This window comes from Amia ocellicauda, chromosome 11 (genome assembly GCF_036373705.1).
Source record: "Amia ocellicauda isolate fAmiCal2 chromosome 11, fAmiCal2.hap1, whole genome shotgun sequence".
NCBI lineage: Eukaryota > Metazoa > Chordata > Actinopteri > Amiiformes > Amiidae > Amia > Amia ocellicauda.
The window spans coordinates 23,072,452-23,094,257 of record NC_089860.1 but is presented as its reverse complement, the minus strand read 5'-3'; the positions used below and the strand labels follow the sequence as shown (position 1 = coordinate 23,094,257).

Genomic DNA, 21,806 nt, shown 5'->3' with positions numbered 1-21,806 from the left:
ACAGTCAATGATTTTCAAGTTTTTCCAGAATGTGTGGGAACCCTGTCTTGGTGTAAAGGTTACAGCGAAGTGTTCCCTGCATCTGTATATTAAAATTAAATGCAGAAGTCAATATGTCCAAGGGGGTGACATGGAAGGGCCTCCAGTTAGGATTTAAAACCATTTTATCTATCAGACAGTCTGTATACATCAGTGAAAATTCACAAAATCCAGAGAATTTTTGATGAGTGAACTCATACATTCTTAAAGTCTAAAATATGGTTCTCTCTTATTCAATCAATAGAAACAGGAGCCTTCACAGACCCCACAGTCAACTGCTCTGTCACAGGATCTTTTTTTGAAAATAAAAAGCTTATTTCACAACTTTCTAAATTCCATCAAGTTGTAAGTAAAAAGTACTTCATTCTATAATCCCTTTCATACCATCTTGAAGTGTCTAGGGTTTCCAAAAAAAGGAGAGAGCAACTTGATTTTGACTATTTTCTATTTATTTATTTTTAAATCACTTTAAACTGTGCATCTAGAGTGTATCAAACCACTTTTGTACTAAATGAGAAGCCCTATTCTAGGCTGCTGCATTGATTTTCCACAACTTGCAGCCCCCCTCCTCCTTCACCATTACATCAAAGAGGGTTCTTACAGTAAATCACCATTAGTCATCTGCCAAAGCAAGGCAGAGACGAGATCCCAGCACAAGTCAAAAGTTCAGTTCAGTTCATTCTAGCAATCGCAGATGAACCGGTATAATTGAATCCGTAAAGCCTGTTTGGTAAATCAGCAGAAGTGATGGCCGTTACATTTTCACTAGATCTCTACTTTGTTCAGCAGTGCTCTAGTGTTCCATTGGTAAAAATTAATAACTGACAATATCCCTTTCAGTGTACAAGGTATGTAAAATGCAGCACTGTTTGACATTGGGCAATAAAATGATAACTATTAAGGAACAATCCTTTCCTTTGAGACTATAGCAATCAATTGTCAAACAGCAGTTCTGGGACTTTGAATGCAAGCAGCAAGCAAATCATGCCCTCCCTCTCTTTTAGCAAGAACGTAGGAACTTTTAACTTTAGCCAGCTGTCCCTTTTTGAGAAAACCACACACACGAAACAGGGATGGGGAGTTTTGCTGTGCTATAAAAATACAAAAAACTTCTAAAGACAAATGTTCTGTCAACAATCAACAATCAAGCATGGAGCAGATATCACAACACCCATTTTAAATGATCTGTTGAGATAATTACAGTTCAGTATCCTTGGAATTCATATTTATTTTTGGAGAGTCGGAAGGGGTGGGGGAAAACAAAGAATCACACAACCACTGCTTTAAAAGCCTTATCCGACCTCTTTTCTCTCCCTGCTCCCTAAGCCAAGAAGCTATTTCAGGAGGGAAAGCCAGATAAATTAATACAATTTTACAAACGTCTTTCCTATCACATTCAACAGTACATCTGCATCACTTTGTTCAAACAACCATTTACAATCTAGCCCATAAGTGTCTCGGAAATATTAGGTTCAAGTTAGGATATTCTTGTAATTGCAAAATATTCTTTTAAAACAGCTGACTAGCTGCTGAGTCATTATAGCCATTTGTTAAAGTAAACTCTAACATACAGGTTTAAACCTGGCCTTCAGCAAATTCCAAGGACAATTATGTTTGGTGGGGGATAACCCAAAGACGAATCAGATTTCCTATAAAAACAATCATAGGGTTTCGAGTGTCAGATGGGTACCATCAACTGACATGTATGAGCAAAATAAGGGGGACAGGTTTAATTTAATGTGGGCCTAACTGTTTTATATTGTGGAATGTGAGGATTAAAATAATACTGAAAAAGAAAAAAAGCTGAACAAACATGGCTATTTCAGTTTATCAGGTAAACAAACAAAAAAAATCTCACTACAGCGGGAACCGGTGCTGCATGTAATAAAGCATTCTCTGGGAGAACAGCTTAGCAAGCGACTCCCATCTTGAAGATGAAGAAGCTCTGTCTGGACTGAGGTTAAGCAGAAAACAGGGCTGGTCTCCTGATAGTAAAGCAGAAGCGCAAGTCATACCATTTCGATGGAACTACAGTATTTATTATTATTATTTATTTCTTAGAAATGTCTTGCCTAGGGGGACTTAGATAGATGAGTGTTACTGCTGAACTCAGACTGAAAAAGGAAATTTGAAATGTCTTTAAGTATGCCATGAGTCACTGGTGCAAATTAAGATGGACATCTCTGAGTTTACTACTGACTTTGTGCCAGCCAAATGATTAACCCATTCAGATGCATACATTCGCACTGGACGCAATCAAATCAAAATTCTAATTTTTGTATTTTTCCAGCAGATAATGTCTGATAATATCACAGTTTATTTTTATATCCTTGCAGTCATCTTTCAAAAATAAACAGGGCCAACAAAGGATTTTAAACCTCTACAGCAAGCAGACCAGCATAACATAACTAAAGTCTTTACACAAAGCCACTTCCATTGTCCTTTGCCCTCAACTCAACAGGAAATGGCTTTTAACCATCAGGCACTGTCTGACTAGCTGTGGCTCGAGACCATGTGGTCTTGTGTGCAGACGAATATCCACTGCATAAATCCATCCACAACTGTGCTTCACTGGGATAAACAGAATTGCACTGTGAATGAGAGGCTGCCAGCATTACAAAGCAATGAGACACCAACAAGAAGTCAAATATAAACAGAATCCCCCCAAAGAAAAGACAAAAAAATGGGGAAAGATGAATTGGGGGGGGAACAAAGTCCTCTAAATATAAAACAGCTTAAGAAATATGAACTGAGGAGAGTCACAATGTGCCCCGAGACATAGTTACTTTTTTTCTTGCCATTTCATTAACCTGCAAGAATCTTCATATCGTTCAGGTAGAGAACGTGCTGAACTGCAATCTTCAATGCTGTGGTGTATAATAACAGACACAAGACTAAGTATTAAAAGCAGACATTTCATGCGCTATTTCGTCTAGTTAGCAGGAATCTATTATGCTTAGTTCATTGCTTGAACCATGCGAAGCAGCCATGGCTATTTCCTCCACCACATATTGCCAAATTATAAACAGACAGCTAGTCATTAAAGTACATAACCCTATTCCACAGGAATGATTTTGGCCATAATCTGTGTGTGCATCACAGAAAGAGAGACTGCTATGTTTATATGTTAACTATATATCTCCATCAGAGCCATTTTAAATACCCTTCTTAACATCAAAATAGTAGGATCTTGAAAGGAAACGCCCAACCTAATCTTTGCACAAGGGTAAGACAAAGATAATGCTAAAGAGAGGAGTTTGAAAGGAGGAGTGGCCTGAGTTTTGGTGCCTGGTTCATGTTTCTAAAAAGCTCAGGTAAAGGAGATCATAAATTATCCTAAAATCTAAATAAACAAAGCAGAATACAAAAACTAAAAGATCTCAACCATTCCCCTCCCAAAAAAAAAAATCAACCACCAGCAAAATATAAAATAACAGAAAGCTTTTATGGATAATAAACGAAAGTGGTTTACTCCCCACATACAGAGTTCATTAAATAAACACAGCTGAAGTTTGGATCATAGTACCCCCTCCCTCCCAATGTATGATTTCTTCAATTGATTCCAGACCTTCATTGTACTGATTCATATAGAAACAGCACATCAAACCTGGGAGGACAGCCAGCAGAGGCCTCTAAATAACATTCAGATTAGCTCCAAATTCACCAACCTTTACCAAGTTCCATTTGTTAAATGCATACATTAATAAATAGAACTTAAAGTCTTACATAAATCATGGCCTTCGTGGACCCAACCACAAGTTTTACAACCATTACTGAAATCAAAACACAATATGTTTATAGCAGCAGGAATTCATCATGATTTAATAGTTATTTCTTAGTATTTATGACAGCAATACAGGAGTTCTATTCCAGTTATTAAAAAAAGTGGCCAGGTGAATCTGCGTTTACCTGGAAGAAAGGGGATGATCCGCTGCTTTGGGTCCTTCTGTCCCCCTTCCACTGGGAACTTATCCAGAAGCTCCATCTGAAAAGATAATTGAAAAAGAGTCACAGGTGAGCACCACAGCACTGACATTACATAGGTGACCTCATGTGTGCCCATGTCTACGTTACATAAAATGTAACAGCAAGGCAGAGTAAATGAACTTAGGTTTCCCCACTAAAACACTATTCTAGAATGAATCTGGGGTTCTACAGAAAGCTGAAGGAAAATGGATGCTGATATACAATGAATTGTTGGTTACATTAGGGTTGACTTTTTCAGCAGGAGAGGGTTAGACAGTCCACCTGTACATTAGGGCTGTGAAACAGGTTTATTGCCTGAGTGGACTTCAAAACTGGAGCTTAACCCTTAGGAATACTGTCAAGTCTGTTACATGTTTGTAATGTATCACACTGGGTTAAGGGTTAATGTCAGTCCCAGTCAGCCAGACACACAAAGAGACCTGAAATACTTTAGAAGTCCATCCACAGTAACTATAGTTTTCTTGTGGTTTTGTATTTAGGTGACCATATATTTTTTTAAATGCTCTCTTGCATTCTTTGGGTCACTGAGCTATGCTTGGGGCCTTTGATCCCACTGAATAGAAAATGCAGTTACTCCTCAGTCTTTCACAAACAATAGCACACTATTATGATCAAGTACAGCAGAGCAAAGGAGCCCGAAGCGAACAAACAACTTCATGCTTTCCAATGCAAACAATGTAACAATCTTGCCCAGTTGCTGCATTTGGTTTTCATTAACGAACACAAGGACGTGCATCTGGGGCAGATTCCAGGCGCTGGGCAGCAGTTGAACAAGGTCAAAGTTTATTAAACTGTACAAAGATAACAAATGTGAATCATTGGAACTCCAGGTTTTAATTCTATTTGCTTGATGTCATGTTAGATGTTAACGTCTATGTCAGTGTGCTCATATATAGTGGCAGTGTGAGCTCCACAAGGACACTCTGGTCTGGGAGGCTTAATTGACTGTTTGGACAGCATGAGAATGCAGGAAATTGTTGTCTCGTGTATGGTTGGCCAATCAGTCAATTATCCCCCTGGACCGGCAGCACACCCTTTTTAAAGCACCTCTGTCCCCACGACTAAAAGAACTGTGAGAAACTGATAGTAGAGGCTACATACTGAGTTAGGTTGTGCTACTAACATGAAGACCAATGAGCTTTGAAAAACAACTCTGGGATAAAATTTTGGAAAGACACAGATCTGGGGAGAGGTATAAAAATATTCCAAAAGCATTGAATATCCCTTGGAGTACAGTAAAGTCTATCATTAAGAATTAGAATGTATACAGCACCATGGCAGAAGTGGTTATACCTAGTATTGACTTGGGATGAATACTTCTCTAATCCCATACATCAAACTTTCAGGCTAAAAAACAACAATGTGTCTTAGGGGGCTGGATACTTCCTATAGCTACTACATGTGGAACTACATTTAGACACATAGGAGTATTTTCTTAGCATATGGCATGTGAAGAATTAGACTGCAGCACAACATTTAAATGTACAGTACTGTGCAAAAGTTTTAGGCGGGAGTGACAAAAACTGTAAAGTAAGAATGCTTACAAAAAGACACGTTAATAGATTATATTTATCAATTAACAAAATGCAAAGTGAGTGACCTGAAGAAAAATCTACATCAAATCCATATTTGGTATGACCACGGTTTGGCCCCCACAGAGCCCTGATCTCAACATCATCGAGTCTGTCTGTGATTACATGGAGAGAGAGAAGCAACTGAGGCTGCCTAAATCCGCAGAAGAACTGTGCTTAGTTCTCCAAGATGTTTGGGGCAACCTACCTGCCAGGTTCCTTCAAAAACTGTGTGCAAGTGTACCTAGAAGAACTGGGTGGCAAAAAGGCAAAGGGTGGTCACGCCAATTATGGATTTGATTTAAATTTTTCTTCAGTTCACTCACTTTGCATTTAGTTAATTGATAAATATAATCTATTAACATGTTTATTTTTGAAAGCATTCTTACTTTACCGCATTTTTTCACACCTGCCTAAAACTTTTGCACAGTACTGTATGTTTGAATAGTACATACCTGCATAAACAATGCATCTAATGAATGAAGTGGCTGAATTTCTTGATTAAGAAAGTAGGCCCTAAATCTTAATGACCGCCCTGGGTTTGGATTAAATTAAACCTTGACCCCACTGACCGTAAATTAAAATCCCAGTGTTTGAAAACAGAGTTTCAATTGGTAGGACACAAGAAACCCCTCACAAACACAAAGCCATGTTCAAGTACTCAAATATGTAAATAGCAATGAGTGGGTGTTTTCTTGTTTTGTTTTGTTTAAAATAAGGTTTTGATTTAATCTGGACCCAAAACTGGGTGTTCTGGGTTTCAACTGGGTTCTCCAGGATCTCAGCTTTTCCACATTGTTGAGGCCATTCACAAAGTAATGTGGGACAAAAGGAGACATACACAGACTCAATTCGTAGCACAACAAATGCTGTCTTTTTCTTTTAATTTAAGCACAGAAAAGTCTTAATGCTGCATCAAGATTATGAACTATTGTTTTCAAAGTACATACCTTAAACAATAAAACAAAAAAAATAAGATGTAGTTGTACTGTTTTAAGTTCACACCAAGGTCTCAAAGAAATGTAGACCCTTTTATAGGAGAGGGGGTGATTAACTCCTCCCTCGCTATTCCACTTCCCATGAAAGACATGGGTCTGAGCTAAACTAAAATAAATCCAACCATATATACCATATATTTGCTAAACAGAAATACATATAATCGATATGAAAGGTCATATGTCCCCACTTAACATCTACAAACAAGTCAAAAAAAATTGTAATAAAATAATGTCACCATCCCCCCCCCCCTCTGAAAACCTATACCTATAAGTCAGTCTATATGACTATAGGAGCCACGCGTGTATTTTAAGGGAGATGTGCCACCCTGCAATGAAAGGAAACCCATTCATATAAATATTATTTAGAGTAAGTTATTTAAGGTTCTATTTAAATAGAGATTTAACCTAATAAACTAGAATTCTTAACAAAAACCTTTTAACAATTGATTCCTTATTCACACAGTTCAAACAAATGAAAAACAACAAACAGGTATTCTATACACTACCGGCCAAAAGTTCACCGGTCACCCCCATTTTTCCAGTTTTTATTGAAAGTCCAGTGAATAACCTGAAATGGTACAAAGGTAAGCGGTAAACTGCCAGAGGTTAAAAGAAAAAGTTCTATACTGTGTTACTACACCCTCTTAAGCAATATTTGGCAGTGTTTCGCGCAGCTCCTGTGCATAGAAGTTACACTGTATTCCTACAATGCGCACGTCATTTGAAAGCTTATTCTCTTGGCTACCAGCACGATTCATTCTCAAACATATCCGATTTACAGTTTCCATGTTGCCCGCCGTCATTCAGAACGCGCAGCGCAGACTGATATTTTGAGCTCTCTACGGGTGTGTGTTGCTTCTACCAAACGTGGATGGTCTTGTTTTGATTAGCAGACTGTCTGGTTCCAGAATATGTCATAATTGTCAATATTTTCTGAGATTTTGTATTCCTAAAAGTCTGCAAGTATCCCATCCCCCCAACCCCACATTTCACGGGATACCAAATATACAACACAACAGTGAAGAGTACGCATGGGATTAAAGAGAAACACACAGATTTGGTGCCCTTTTAAGGGGTTACATTTTATTAAACAAAACTATTCAATGATTTCTTTATCTCCAATTGTTTATTTGTTCTATGGTTTAATTTCATATTACACCTTGACATTAAACTGTGTAAATTTCAATAAAAACTGGAAAAAGTTAGGCGTTCTAAAACTTTTGACCTGTAGTGTACATAGAAATAAACATGTTTATCAATACTTCAACTTTTGTCTAAACAAAAATAAATCACTCCATTATAACCCAATACATAATGCCCATTTAATTTACATATTGCATACACCCAGATATTCGTTCTGTGCTCCTTTACATTAGACTATAAATAGCTGCCTTTCTAATCAGCGGAGATGCCACAGTGAAGGAGCGTGATATACCAGCCAGTCCGTCACAAGGCCTATATGGTATTATTGGAAATGCGCAGAGCTACTGTGAATGAACCTAACTGCCCACACTTGTGGAAAAGGATTTGTATCAAATGGTAGAAAGATTGTGGTAGCATTGGCTCATAAGCTGCCGGTGAGAAAGAATTTGGGGTTATCCTGCTAAAATATAAACAAAATACCCCCACACACACACACACACACAATGTTGAAATTATCTCACAACTCACACAGTGTTCCTTCCAAGGAACTGTTGGGGAAAATAAGTCTTGAAATTGGCTTGGATCGCATTCTGACCTCATGATTTTGGTGTGAATGTGTTGCGTTTTTGTGGGAGGGAGAAGCTACTGAAGATCTTTTGCTTTTTCAACTATGTGGAAAAATAATTAGCCTTTTCTGGGCCTTTTTGGAAGTAAGCTTCACAGTAATCTGTTATCATGGAAAATTATTATTGGTTTTAATGGAGGATGGGCAATAAAGACTAATTCCTAGGATAGCATATGAAACAAGTTCTGGAAAGATTCAGCTTATATTAATGTGAAACCAGAGCCAGGCTAGCAGGAACGGAAGTGATCTCATCTGAAAGAGCATAAAACGAGTCAGCTGCCGAGATCCATTAATGACATATGGTGTAGCCAAGGCTGTGCCTCAAAATCGGTTTCCCCGGCTAGACTTGGGAAAAGCTCATGAAATGCACAGAAAAATGTCAACTGCCTTCTGCGCCCTCAGGTGGATAAGTTGTGTTACGATTGCAAACCACAAACAAGGTACTGTACATACCACCTCACTGGGGGGATCAGTTCCCTCATGGGTGTGCTGGGTGATGGTCATTGTCCTAAGCATAGAAAAATTATGGATTTTTTCTGTGAGTAAAATCATTCATTCCATAATCCATTACTGTTTAAAGTTCCTGTACAGCGCGTTTTGACTGACCCGTTGAATTTCATCTTGTGCCTATCGTTTTCACTCGAAAATGCTCGTATCTGACATAGTTCTGAATCCTGGTCAGATATGCCTGGAAATGGCTCCAGATCACGTTTCCAGAGGACTCATTTTCAAATTGACTCCCCCACCCAGGCTCGAGCCTTCTGGCGTTTAGTCTCTGGCCTTCACCCGTCGAACCCCCCATACAAAATGCTGGGGACGGCCATGTATCAGAGCTGTTAAACCAAACCTCCAACTGTAGACTTAATGAAAATAGGTCAAACTGAGGGAAAAGAAAGCACAGAAAGATGGTTCCACATGACAAACATTTGGGTCAATGACTGAATTGTAAAAGCACAAATTCCATTGCATCTAAGCAATCATGGGTAACCGGTTTCATGGAAAACAAACAAACACCCCACACATGCTAACTGTAGTGTGATGGTGCCAGTCAGAGTTCTCCGTGTCTGTGCTCCTTTCAGATCTCTTCTGCACTGCTCCGTTGTAGAATATGCCAAGTCTGAATAACAAGACATTTTTCTTGGCACATCTCGTCTCTTGTCCACACCGCTGGATACCTCCCTAGTAATCCAATTTTAATTCAGTCTGCGCAAAAAATAAAATAAAGAGCGCCAGATTCAAACATAATACGCAGTATGCTTCTGGATTTCAAAGAAGTGGCAACAGTTACAGCTATAACGGTACTGCCTACTTACACTGTCAAACGGGACGTGTTTCCAGTGCTTTGATCAGGACAAAGAGGAATCTCTAACCATACCAAATGTACTGTAGGCGGATCAACTAGTCTTTGAATCTGCACACAGGCTGCTACAGCCTTCCATTGCGTTTCCTATCTGCCTCCCTTACAGCCCTGTTTCCATCCATTCTTTTCGATATGGGAGTATCCTTGTGAAATAAATCATTTAGCCCAGAGGCAGCAAAAATAAGAATTTGTCTGGCAAAACCAAAGTCCATACCACAAAGTACTCCAGACTGTCAGGACATGTGCTTAAATCAAGCCTCTATTCAGCCAATATTTCTTGGGAAAGTGCTGACCTATAGTTTAAAAATGCAAGTCAAATGACACGTGCCCATCGCACATAATCCTCCGACTATGTCAATGAGAGAGTGAATAAAATACTTTCATGGCTAAAGATGGCTTTATATATTTCTCTTTTATATGAAGGCATGCCAGAACTGACATTACTTCACTAGTGGACATCATCTGTCCCATAACCCCAGGCACCGTCTGTGAGGAAACCCAGAGGACAAAGGCCTCTTGCACAAGAATGTCAAGCTGTTCCACTCCAAGCAGCTGGAAATGAATGAGTGCATCCTAGAGACTCAGACAATTAACTCTTCGTGCAGGATGAGACTCTGTGCAATGGTAGGTCACCATTTCTACCACAATAACCTCAAACTGTCTGATAAATCCATTCATTCCATTTCACCAAAGAGATGGAGGAAAAAAACAAAAAAAACAGGGGTAGGCAACTAGAGCACTCACCCCAAGATGCAACAGAAGTACCAAATTTGCATCTGTCTGCCCCAGAAGGCATGCACTGCACTGGTAGAAGGATTAATAGAACAAAATAAGCGTACTTATCAACAGCAGTGCACTTTTTAACCATTTCACACTGCAGCCAAAGAGTAAATCATGTCACTGTCACCAGGGGCCCTCTGGAAGAAAATAAAAAAACAGTGGCTGCATTCTCATTCCCAGGGGACAGAAAGGGAAAAATCCACTGAGGCTGTTTGCTTTATCATCCTGTACAGTTGCTCTAGGGAGCAGCTTTCCTTGTTGGCAAGTTGGAGGTCACCCTGGGTAAATGCAGTCCGGCATCAAACGGTAACTCAGAAGCTGCTACTGAATGGATTTTTAAGGAGTGCCACTAAAGGATCCTCATCCACTTTCATTCTCACCTCACGACTTTAGCCACATGACCAGAGGAGGTTTGAAACAGCGGTATAAATTGGACAGCAATGGGTAACAACCATTTTATCTTGGTCCTTCTCAAACATCGATAACACAAACTGCTGAATCTGTCCTGCTTAAAAGAGTTCTTGGGTACAACAGTACATTGAACACAAAAGATTCAGGAAACATTTGAATTTCCCTTGGGCTTCTTTTTAAAGATGCATTTTCTACCTTAGACTTAAGTCCAATATGCTGGTTCAGCACAGGGTTTCAAATGTGCTGATTTTAAAACAGGGAAAAAAAAATTGTGCTGTGAAACACCAATCTCACATTTCATGTCTGGCACTCGATGCTGCCTGGAAACCACTTCCAAGAGTTATAAACAAAGGAAAAAGACCCCGGCAAGCCAAAAGGCACAACGAACCAGAACAAATTGGGAAAGAGGTGTGGATCAGCTCCAAGATTTTCTGTTTTAAGCTGCTCATGCTCATTGAAATGTTCAATATGAAAAAAACTACAAGCGACTTCTCCTTAAGTTTTAAGGAGCTCAATTATGTGGAAAAAAAGCCTCACAACCACTAATATCACTAATCCTAAAAAAGGTGAAGGTAATATTATAAATGATTTTAAAGCAATTATGTTCCAGATACCTCTAGAGAGATGTGCACAGGAGGATAAAACTTCAACGTCAACACTTGAATCCATGTAGACCTACAATCCAATCCATTACAATGCACGACTATGGCACAGCAATCCCTCATTCATTATAATTGAATTCTTTACATATTAAATCAAACCATTAACAAACTGCATGTGCCACAAATCCTGCACTGGAGTTAACTGGAAAGTTATCATAAACCTCCGCAGAACACTTGTGACAAGAATGTCACCATCTCCTCCAACATCTACCATCTTGTCTCCATGTATGTTTTCAATTAAACCAAATCCACCGGGAGATTAAGGTCTGCCTTGTTACAACAATCCCTACTGAGACAAATCTCCCAATTCTATCACATATTAACATTCATAACAGTTTGCGTTTAAAATGTGTATGGCTTTTATTTATAGAAACAGATTTCTGCCATTCAGCCTTCTCTGAATGATGACATGTGTTAAATCTAATTGTTTCCAGACTGAAAATATTGCATAGGATGCAGTTTATTGTGCAAGCAAGAATCTGGACCTTATACACTTTTGTGCAAATGTATTTTACAGCTACAGGCTTTGCAGCAATTATCATGCACTGCAGTTTTATTTTATTTTTTTCCTTCTGGTTGCTCTATTACAGAGCATGGAAAATATGTGATAGCTGCAAGAGACACACGCACACAACATCGTATAGCTTGGTTTCTGCATTATATTACAGATTACCATTTCAAGTCTCATTCTTTGAAAGTTTTGGAAGATCGCTTTGTTTAACTACTGTTAACAATACATTAAAACACATCCTGTCTCTGAAAACAAAATGTGTTGTATGAGGGACACTGCCTTTCTTGTAAATACATGCAGCTCTGCCCTTTACATTTTAAGTACCAAAGCATTAATTTGGAAGTGTCAGCGACAACCGCTTTATTGCATATAATTAGACTAAGCATATTTTATTACAGGGGGCTGCCTTAATAGTTCATACATCAGCCGGGCTTTGCATTGTTGTCTTGAAAGGGGAAGGTTGCCTTCGTGAGGGAGGGTTGTTAGTAGAGTATAATTTTTACCTGCTCCTCATCTGAAAGGAATGCATTTTAAAACCATAATTACGGCAATAATCACCCTCTTTTTGATTTGACCCTGCAGCTATACTATTCCTAATAAGACAAGCAAAATAAAGGGTTTCCATCCAGTTTAGTAGCCTGCTAAAAGTAAGAAACGAACTGTAACTGTAATGGGGTAGTTTATAGCATAAGTATGAAGTCTTAGTTCCTTATATAAAAAAAAAACAGTACAGCCCTTCCTCCTCTAGACAGAACTATGACCTAAAATAGCTTATACTAACTAGACTATAAACCATAGCAATTTATTTACTTAAATGTAAGCAAACACAAAATAAGTGGTCTGGGAAAATGGCAAGACTCTCTCTGCAGTCTACTGTAAAAAAAAAGTAGGGCAGTTAGAAGCTTGGGGGAGGTGGTGGTCTATTGCTCCTGGAAACAGCGCTGTGAAAGAGGCTTTCCACAGGCAAGGCTGCTATTCAAGAGAGCTACTCCTGGCTTTTGAATGATACATTCTTGGGCCACCGACCAAGAAACAGATCTCAGGGTGCTTTTAAATCATTACTGCTGAATGATTTCAAAGTCATATGAAGCTACTCCAGGTAGGTCAGTGGAAGAAGCAAAAGAAAAAAAGAGAAATTAAAAATATAATTATGCAACACACTTTAAGGATCCAAACCCTTCTTATAATGTGTCTGACACTCATAACTGGAATGCAGGCATGGGGAATATTTTGTACAGCTTGTCATGACGTTGGGATCAGAGGCAGATGTGTTTACAACTTTGTGTCACATGCTAAAAGCTGTTTTAAGAATAACCCTGAAATTACATCAGCCTGTCTTGTTTTTCATTATTGTATTTTCTTTAAGGTACAAAGTGTCTTTGGAAGGACTTTCCACATCCTTCATTACAGAACAGTGATTTATTGGAAAGAAAAAGTACAACCTCGTTTCTCTACAACTTTTAGATGTTTTGTTCGGGAATACCTCGAGACTGCAGAGCACAGATTGAAACAACTACATTCTCTGGCCCACACTCAGGGAAAACTACTTTTGGCCAAATGTTCAGAACCTACAACAAAACAAGTCCAAATTCTGCAACTGTGAAAACTATTTCTTGTCTACTAATTATTATATTTTAATAAAATATACATATATTCTGCTGTATCTTGTATGTTTCTTAGGAATTATATAATGTTTGTACTGTTACAAGAAATATAACTGGAAGCAGTTATAATACATAGTGTTTTGATTATTTCTCCATTTATATTCACATGCTGTAAAATCAATGTTCAACAGATGAGACAGTGACAGGCTTACCTGAAGATCGAAGAATTTGCTGTAGCGTCTGAATATAATTTCGGTGGAGCCATCTGACCAAGAGACCTTAATGATGTAAACCTAAGAAAAAAGGGGGAAAATATTTTGTTTAGGTTGGCATTACAATTTTTCACCACCCACATATTAGGTATATTAGGTAGCAATTATATATTTGTTTTTTTTTAATTGTCTAAGTTCATATCGGCAATAAATATGGACAATGAGACAGAGGTTTGGTTCCTGTACAGTACATAGTGTACAAATAGTAAAAGCTCTTCTTGATTTCAAAGTGCTCGAACATAATACCCAATACAGTCCACATAATACTCAGAGGAGATTCAAATGATAGAAAATGGTTAGAATGTGGTCCTGGGTTTTGGAAACAATGTTTAAAATTGCACGTAGGACAGGATTTCGGTCGATGTACAGTATTTTTTTTTACTACTTTGGAAGATGCAGATTTATGACGTTGCAGAAGCCCAGTGGGCCAGTGCAGGGGTGTGAGTGAGTGAAAATGTTGGCAGAGCTCTGTCTTCACCTCCGGAGCCAAAATGGAGCTGCGGAGTTATGAGCTGGACTCCAGAACCAGAGAGAAGACGGGGAACCTACAGCCCTTCGTAGCCTGAAGGTGGAGTGCTTGAGTTAACACTCACAAAGCCATTATCAATAGCATTGATGGCAAAAACTGTTTTTCTGGTAACCTACTCTGTAATAGTCCAGCCCAGATGAGAACTTGCTTAACAAAACCTGTTAAAAAACAACATACTTTAAACCCTTAGAATATGGTTATCCCAAAACATAGTGCTTAGCTGAATAACCCTGGCCCTGAGATTTAACCACAAAGTCAGCATAAACCCTCAGCTTCTCCATTTCAATCCTAACCCAAGCCTTATCCAAAAAACAAACCCTTGCTTAACCTTTAACCCTTAACCTCAAACTTAAACCTACCCCTTATTTTCAACTTCCCCCTAGATATGTAACTCAAAACCAGGCTTTAAGCCTACATAGTGCCACCCAGTGTACAGCAGCCTGAAAGCATAGAGCAGGAGACTCCAAACTCCAGGCGACATTTCAACAGATCTCAGTTATAACATTTTTGTTATGATTATTATTTTATTACAGATTTAATGGCATCATACATTTATTTTACACATAAATTAATTATTAACAACATAAGACCCTTTAAAGAATATCACAATACTGGATTGTCTCGCATTACATTATCTCTGTAACCAAAGCCAAAGACGTAAAGATTCCTTCCTAGATAATTCTTTGAAAAAAGACATTTGGGCTCCTCTTATCTCCGTGTAATTGAATGTGACCTGCTTTTGTGATATTTCTGAGTAAATTTAGCAGTTTGTAATGCAGTCCGACACATAGTTGACCTGCTTTGGTACAGAAGCCCTTGCCCACGGTACAAGTTCTAGACATATCGAGTTCTTCCAGCGTTTGTATCAATCACTGTGGGTTTTGACCACTGAGGGGAATTCTTACATTTATCAAAAAGGAAATCTGACTTGCATGCTTTGCAGGTTTTGGGCCTGACAAATGAAGTCATTGAAACAGACTTCCTTAAATAATGACTGGACGGACGTGTGGTTCAGCTAAGTTCCTTTCCACGAGGGTAATTTAATTTGCTTTTCGACAAGGGTCTTTCTACTGTCCATCCTAGGCTGTTAGTTTTGTCAGACTCATTTCCTTGCTGGTTTCTATGGCAGCACCACAAGAAACATCTCGCGAAGGACGTCACAAACTCTTCATCACTTCCTCAACACCAAGACCTTTGCCTGATGAGTCAAAGACCTGCATGGCTGTGGTACAATGAGGGCTTCCAGGCTAATCATTCATGCCACAGCACAATGCTCCCAAAAGCTTCTAAATTAGGAAAAATGTAGCACTTTACTGGGCATCTCAAAGATTTAGAAAAGTAGAACAATTTTGCTGTGGATAACTTTTTCAGTTGACAGCTGCAATATTGTTTTTCCAACTATTTGATTCCATGGGACTTTCAAAAAAAGTTTAAAGAAGTGATGTCATCTGGCACAGCACAGGGCTATCAGCTTGGGGTTGCTAAACCCACAGTGCAGAATTAAGAATTAGGTGTGTGTCCCTGTCCCCATGAGATCTGTTTTCTGAATCGCTATAAAGAATCCAATCAAGTTCAGGTTGTAGTACTATAAAACTGCAAAAGATTGGATTATCCTCTTGGGGATTTATTTAAATAAAATAAAGGATCAAAGAGTTACAATAACTAAATTGAAAGCTGCAATTCAAAATACAAAAATTAAAAGGGTTTGCATGCTGTATTGACAAGCAAAAAGATGTACACAGTATTCGAAAGTATTCAAAACATATGCCAGCTTTACGTAGTATGTTAAACACTGATTCAGCCTAGAGGGAAAAAAATATACTGGACTGGGAAAAGATAGGAGGTGTCAGCTTTGGACTTCCATTCCTCTGATACATGCATAGAGCTCAGGGTTCTTGACGCTAAATAATGGTCAGCTGGCTATTGTACAGGCAAAATAAACAATATCGTCAAAATAATAATAATACAAAAAAAGCAAGAAAAAAAAATGTAAGGAGGCGATCGGAAACTACACAATGATTGTGTCTGGCTGAGTGCTTCTGTTGGCGGGAGGCCCAGTCCTGCGCTACGAGTCTGCACCAGGAGAACAAGGCAGCAAGGGGAGCCTACAGGAAGAAAAGCCTGATCTCTGCCTGGAAACTGCCAGGGTGGCCGGCTAAATACCACGTCCTGTACTCCTACGACCCATCCAGTACTTCAGATATTCAATCAGAAAACCAGCAAATTATACAAACTACTGAAGGGAAAAAACTACTAGCTGGTTACATGATAAAAGCGGTGTGCTATAACCCCCCACACACACACCCTCCTAATCCTCTTGTGGAGAGGTCCCACAGAACTCAGAAAAGAAGATTACCAATGCCTTTTCCACTGAATCACAGTTTTCCACATAGCTCAAAGAGACCACTTTTTAGGGGTTCCTTTCATTAGCATATCCTGCCATGCCCACTGACTGCAGATTTATTTTAATAAAAGAATGAATTGTTTTATATAAAGAGCAGAAATGCACGTTCATTCCCTGACTAAAACAAGCAGCCGTATCCACAGCAGACAGGCCGCTTTCTTTCAGAGAGTAATTGTCTGGATGAGACTGCAATTCATTCATTGACTGCTGTTAAAATGTACTTATCTGATCTATTATTTCATGCACAACATGGGTGACAATGTGATCTGATCGAATGACACGGATGGTATCAAGAGATTATAATTATTTGATTTACTTTTGAAATGCCCATCTTAAATGAACAGGCCAAAGTAGAGTTAAACAGATCATTACAGAAAAAAAGTTATATTGTGAACATTTCTTCTGGCCAGGTCAGACAGGGACAGGACAAACCACCAGGCACTCTCCTTAATCTCAGAGTAAGTCCTAAATTTGTGGCATCTGCTGGGGATTAAGTGTGGGTATCTCAAGGTGTCTCTGGCTGAGGAGTTCAGATTACAATGTGGAGATTGCCTTAAAGTGACAACAGCAAAGGGCTTGTGGGCAGGGAGGGAATCCCCAAATCTACTTTTTCATCTGTAAACAGTTCTACAAATAGTCATTAGGAAACACTTTTCTGGCAAGAATAAGTCCCTCAGAAGTGAAAAGGATGGTTTTGGCCATCATGCCAATCTACATGGGTCCACTTTTCTAAACAGCCCATAGATGATAGAGATCTGTTTCTGTAATCTGTGAAATCAGAATAAATTTGGGGCATCAAGAAAAAGACAATGATGACAGAAAAGGGTTTTTCCAAATAGTGGGAGAACCCCAGCACAGGAATATATAAACATGAGTCACTGGCTCCACGTAACCTGTGTGAAGCAATTAACCACTGAAAGTAATTATGTACTGTGTGATTAAAGCTACGGACATGGAAGAATTAGACAGTACTTGCTCTTTTTTTTTTTTTTAAACCCCCGGCACATTAAGTATACAGTATCAACTTCTGCTATGTGTCATTTTAGTAACATTTGGGACACAAACACAATGCGTCCCTCTGACAGATTTCAGCTTAACCAAACCCCAAAAAGCAAAGCAAATTAAGCTGTTTCCTTCCTTTCCCTTTCTTATCCTGAAATTAATATTGAAATAGGAGGGGGTGGGGGAGTACTTTAAGGTATTGTTAAAAGCCTTTACTGTGAAACTACTCTAGCAGCTCAAATTACATTTACAGGGATCTCAGATACTACATTGGACACTTGGCTGATCACATTCACTTGACACTTTCCCTGCCTGGTTCTGAGGAAGCCTCTTACATGAATAAGAGTAGCCTGGTTATATGTTAGTAACACACACACATTGATTGTGATATGCTACTCCACATGAAAGCAAAAAATGGGTCTGGGTAGGGCACGCTGCTCAAGGAGCAGATAATCGATGTATAACAAGAGTAACTGATAGAGGACGGGGGATAATTTAATGCTGCTGCAGTGATTTTAAATGGGTTTGGGACAGCTTATTATCCATCAATCATAGAACCTGTAGGGGTTGAAAGCATATCTCAATGTTTCCATAGTTTACATTCCTAACGATCTACAGAAAGATTCCATGGAGTGGAAAGTAAAATAAAATGATTTCATAATTCATAATGATAATAATAATAGCTCATTTAACAGGTGTTTTTGTTGCTTTCATTTACAATAGCATTAACACCCAAATGAAGCACCAGACAGAGGGCAGGAACCGAGCTCAGGGTAGCATACAGTGGGTCAGTGGCCGGGCAAGAGTTGCAGACATGAGCTACAGTAATTTACAACAGTTGAATTGCAAAAGACAGCAAGAAGAATGGGTTGCCCTGAGGCAGGCTGGGAAAACTGAAAAAATACCAGGAAAATGTGTACTGACACCATGTTAGGCCATCTCCTCTTCAAGGTTATAATACTGTGGTCTCACAGAGCACATTAAAACCTTCATCCATTTTATGATTCAATGTCAGATATGGCGATGTCCTTCCTAAGTATTTCTAATAACATTATCAATAACCTCCATAAGACACTCAAGGCCTGCTTTGAACAACTCTTTATATACTATATTATATGGATCACACAAAGAAGCCATCCTGTGTGCTGTACAAAAAAGAAAATGTTTCTGTTGAGAGAAGAGGCATTTTTTGGATCCTTGGCCATTTCTAAAAGCCGAGAAAAGTAACTATTTGTCTTTCTTCCTACATCACGAATGATACATTCCCTTTACTTTCTTTAAACAAAACAACTGTACAGAAAAGCAATGACACACTGATAGGAGGCTGTATAACGCAACAAGAACAGACATGCTATTTCCCTTCAAAACAGTGAGACAATACTGGAGAGATGGAATCTGCTGCCATATCTGGATCAATGATAACTGGGTGTGTCCTTGTCTAACCTTGCATCTCCAGAAACACATTCTTCACTTTCCTGCCCACACTATGTAGGAAAGGGAAGAAAAAGCACACATATCCCCCCTGGGGGCACCAAGAACCGTTAACCAATTACAGCAAGGGCTCTTAAAAAACTGCCTGGTCTTTCTTATGGTTTTCATTACATTCGCAGGGACTTGAGGGAGAGAAGGTACAGGGAGGTGGGAGGCATTAACATCTCCAGCTGACCTAACGCAAAAGGAAGTCTGTGTGTTCATCTGGAAATAATATTGAAGATTTCACTAAATAATAATAATGCAATGATCTATGTCAACTACAGTTACAGTTTCTTAAATATATATTTATTTTAAACACACCCTTGAACTGAAAGGTTTATTCTGCTTCCCTGTAATCACACAGCTCAATTCAAACAAGTGATTACGTAGTGAAACAAATATTGGCATAATTATATAAGGACAACACAACAAACCAAGACTGCAGCTTCTCTCTCGCTCAATGTACATTTTAAAGTTTGTGGGAAACTGGAACAAATATATTTTTGTATACTAGACTTACTAAACTGTGTGATCGTCTTTCACTTATTGTTGTTATTTGTATTACAAGGTAATAGTAGTGCATTGTTATAATAATAATAGGTAATGATTTTTTTCTTAAAGAGTTGGATGAATATGCCAGACGAATAAACATGAAAATGTACAACTTCACCACTAGTAATACACATTTACCAAACCAAACACCCAAGTACCAGATCTCAATGTGTAGATATTTGTCAAATGAGCTCAATAATCAATAATCTAGATTGAAAATAGAAAGTCTAATGTCGTTTGGAGTAAATAGCTGGTTAGCACTACACAAAGACCAACATGTGGCTCCAGAAAGGGAACCACCAAACTCATGAATGTTGATCCCAGCCTCAGATTTATTTGAATAAACCTATGCTTATAATGTACCCATTTCAAAGTGCAATGGTGCATTTCAAGCTGAAAATGAAATGTGGATTGTGTATATTATCAGGTATTAAACCTCTTAGATTTACCAGCACAACTGGCATCAGAAACATCTCTGTAAGCAAAGTTTGCAGCTGAAGTGGCTGCAGAGACGGAGCCCAGATGTGGGCAGAGGCAGCACTGCAGCCCCTAGAGGTGAAGAGATCAGCCAAGTAAGGACAAGAGCACCGAAAGAATAGATCAAATCCAAACAAACAAGTTCAGAAACGACTGGTCGTGCTTCCTAGCCCGATCAAGACAAACGGTTTTGCTTACGTACATAATGTTTGTTGGGGTTTCTCCTCTTCTGCACATCTTGCACGACCACCTCCTCTATGGTCCGCCTGGGCATGGTTGTATAATCCTGCGGAATGTGCCTCTAATGAAAACAGCAGCCCGACGAGCACAATCCACACCCCCTCACCTGCGCCCGGGCCGACCCTACCAACAGGCCGTGGAAATGACTTCGGCCGAGTTTATTTTACATACGTGTAGCACTTCGACTATGCCTTTACAGTGAACTCAGTCTGTTCTTTCTTTCTTCCACTCTTTCTTTCTCTCTCTCTCTCTCTCTCGGTCTCGCAGGAGGGGCGGCTCGCTGCCTCCAGTCCCAACTCCCAGCCTATCCCAGCTCGCCTCCTCTGATGACATTAAAACATGGCCAATCCTGCCGTGGCTTTCTTAAAGGGGACGCTTTCTAGTGCGCTAAACCGGACCGCGTAATGTTTCTTCTTCGTCTTGTACTTTTAATTTTGGTTTAAACTCCAACATATGAGCTACTAAGTCTCTCTAGTTTACAATTTGAGTTAGTTCGTTTGGTAATTAGTCAGTTGTCTAGAATAACAAATGACAGTGTCATGTTTAAAATCCCCTTTCCAGACAAGAGGACATGTTTTCAACAGTATGAGCAATTTACATTGACAGGTTTGCATAAGTAATCATTAGTCTTCATGTGAGGACATTCAGAGTCTTGTTCTCTTGCAATATCTGTATTATTATTATTATTATTATTATTATTATTATTATTATTATTATTATTATTATTACTACTATTATTTGACCATGTTTATACCACACTTAACCATGTTTTACCATGCTACACCATTTACACTTTACCATATATTACCATGTGTTTACCATGGTACACTTCACTACACTGTGCCATATTTAACCATATTTGTCTTATCATGCATATAGCCTATACTTAACCCAGTGTTTATCATGCTACATCACACACTTCAACTTACTGTATTTTTACCACAGTACACCACACTACAATTTACTCTTGTAGGGCATAAAAGTGTGAACGTTTGTCACAGCCTCATATTTGGCCCTTGGTCCAGTATGACATTTCTTGTTCCCTTATGACATTTCTAAGCTGCCTTCTAGCGCACCAATTATGTTATTTTTAGGTTTGTACATTTGTTTGCATTGTTTATTTTAAACGAATGTTGAACTTGACAGGAAGTTTTACAGAAACTATT

The 21,806-nt window shown here is 38.9% G+C and overlaps 1 protein-coding gene across 3 annotated transcripts in view; it reads right to left on the bottom strand.

Annotated features, from left to right (window-relative positions):
* Positions 1–20,912, bottom strand: part of sh3pxd2b (SH3 and PX domains 2B) — a 47,441-nt gene extending 26,529 nt beyond the window's left edge. For 2 of the 3 annotated variants that reach the window (XM_066717007.1, XM_066717008.1), the window contains exons 1-3: positions 20,603–20,911; positions 13,904–13,984; positions 3,949–4,024 (exon numbers count right to left, since the gene is read on the bottom strand). In XM_066717007.1, the coding sequence (XP_066573104.1) occupies positions 3,949–4,024; positions 13,904–13,984; positions 20,603–20,674 (229 nt within the window). In that variant the 5' untranslated portion in view covers positions 20,675–20,911. Of the gene's footprint in view, positions 1–3,948; positions 4,025–13,903; positions 13,985–20,602 lie in introns of all 3 variants that reach the window. The other variant, XM_066717006.1, reaches the window with a different exon arrangement.
* Positions 20,913–21,806: the final 894 nt, after the last annotated feature.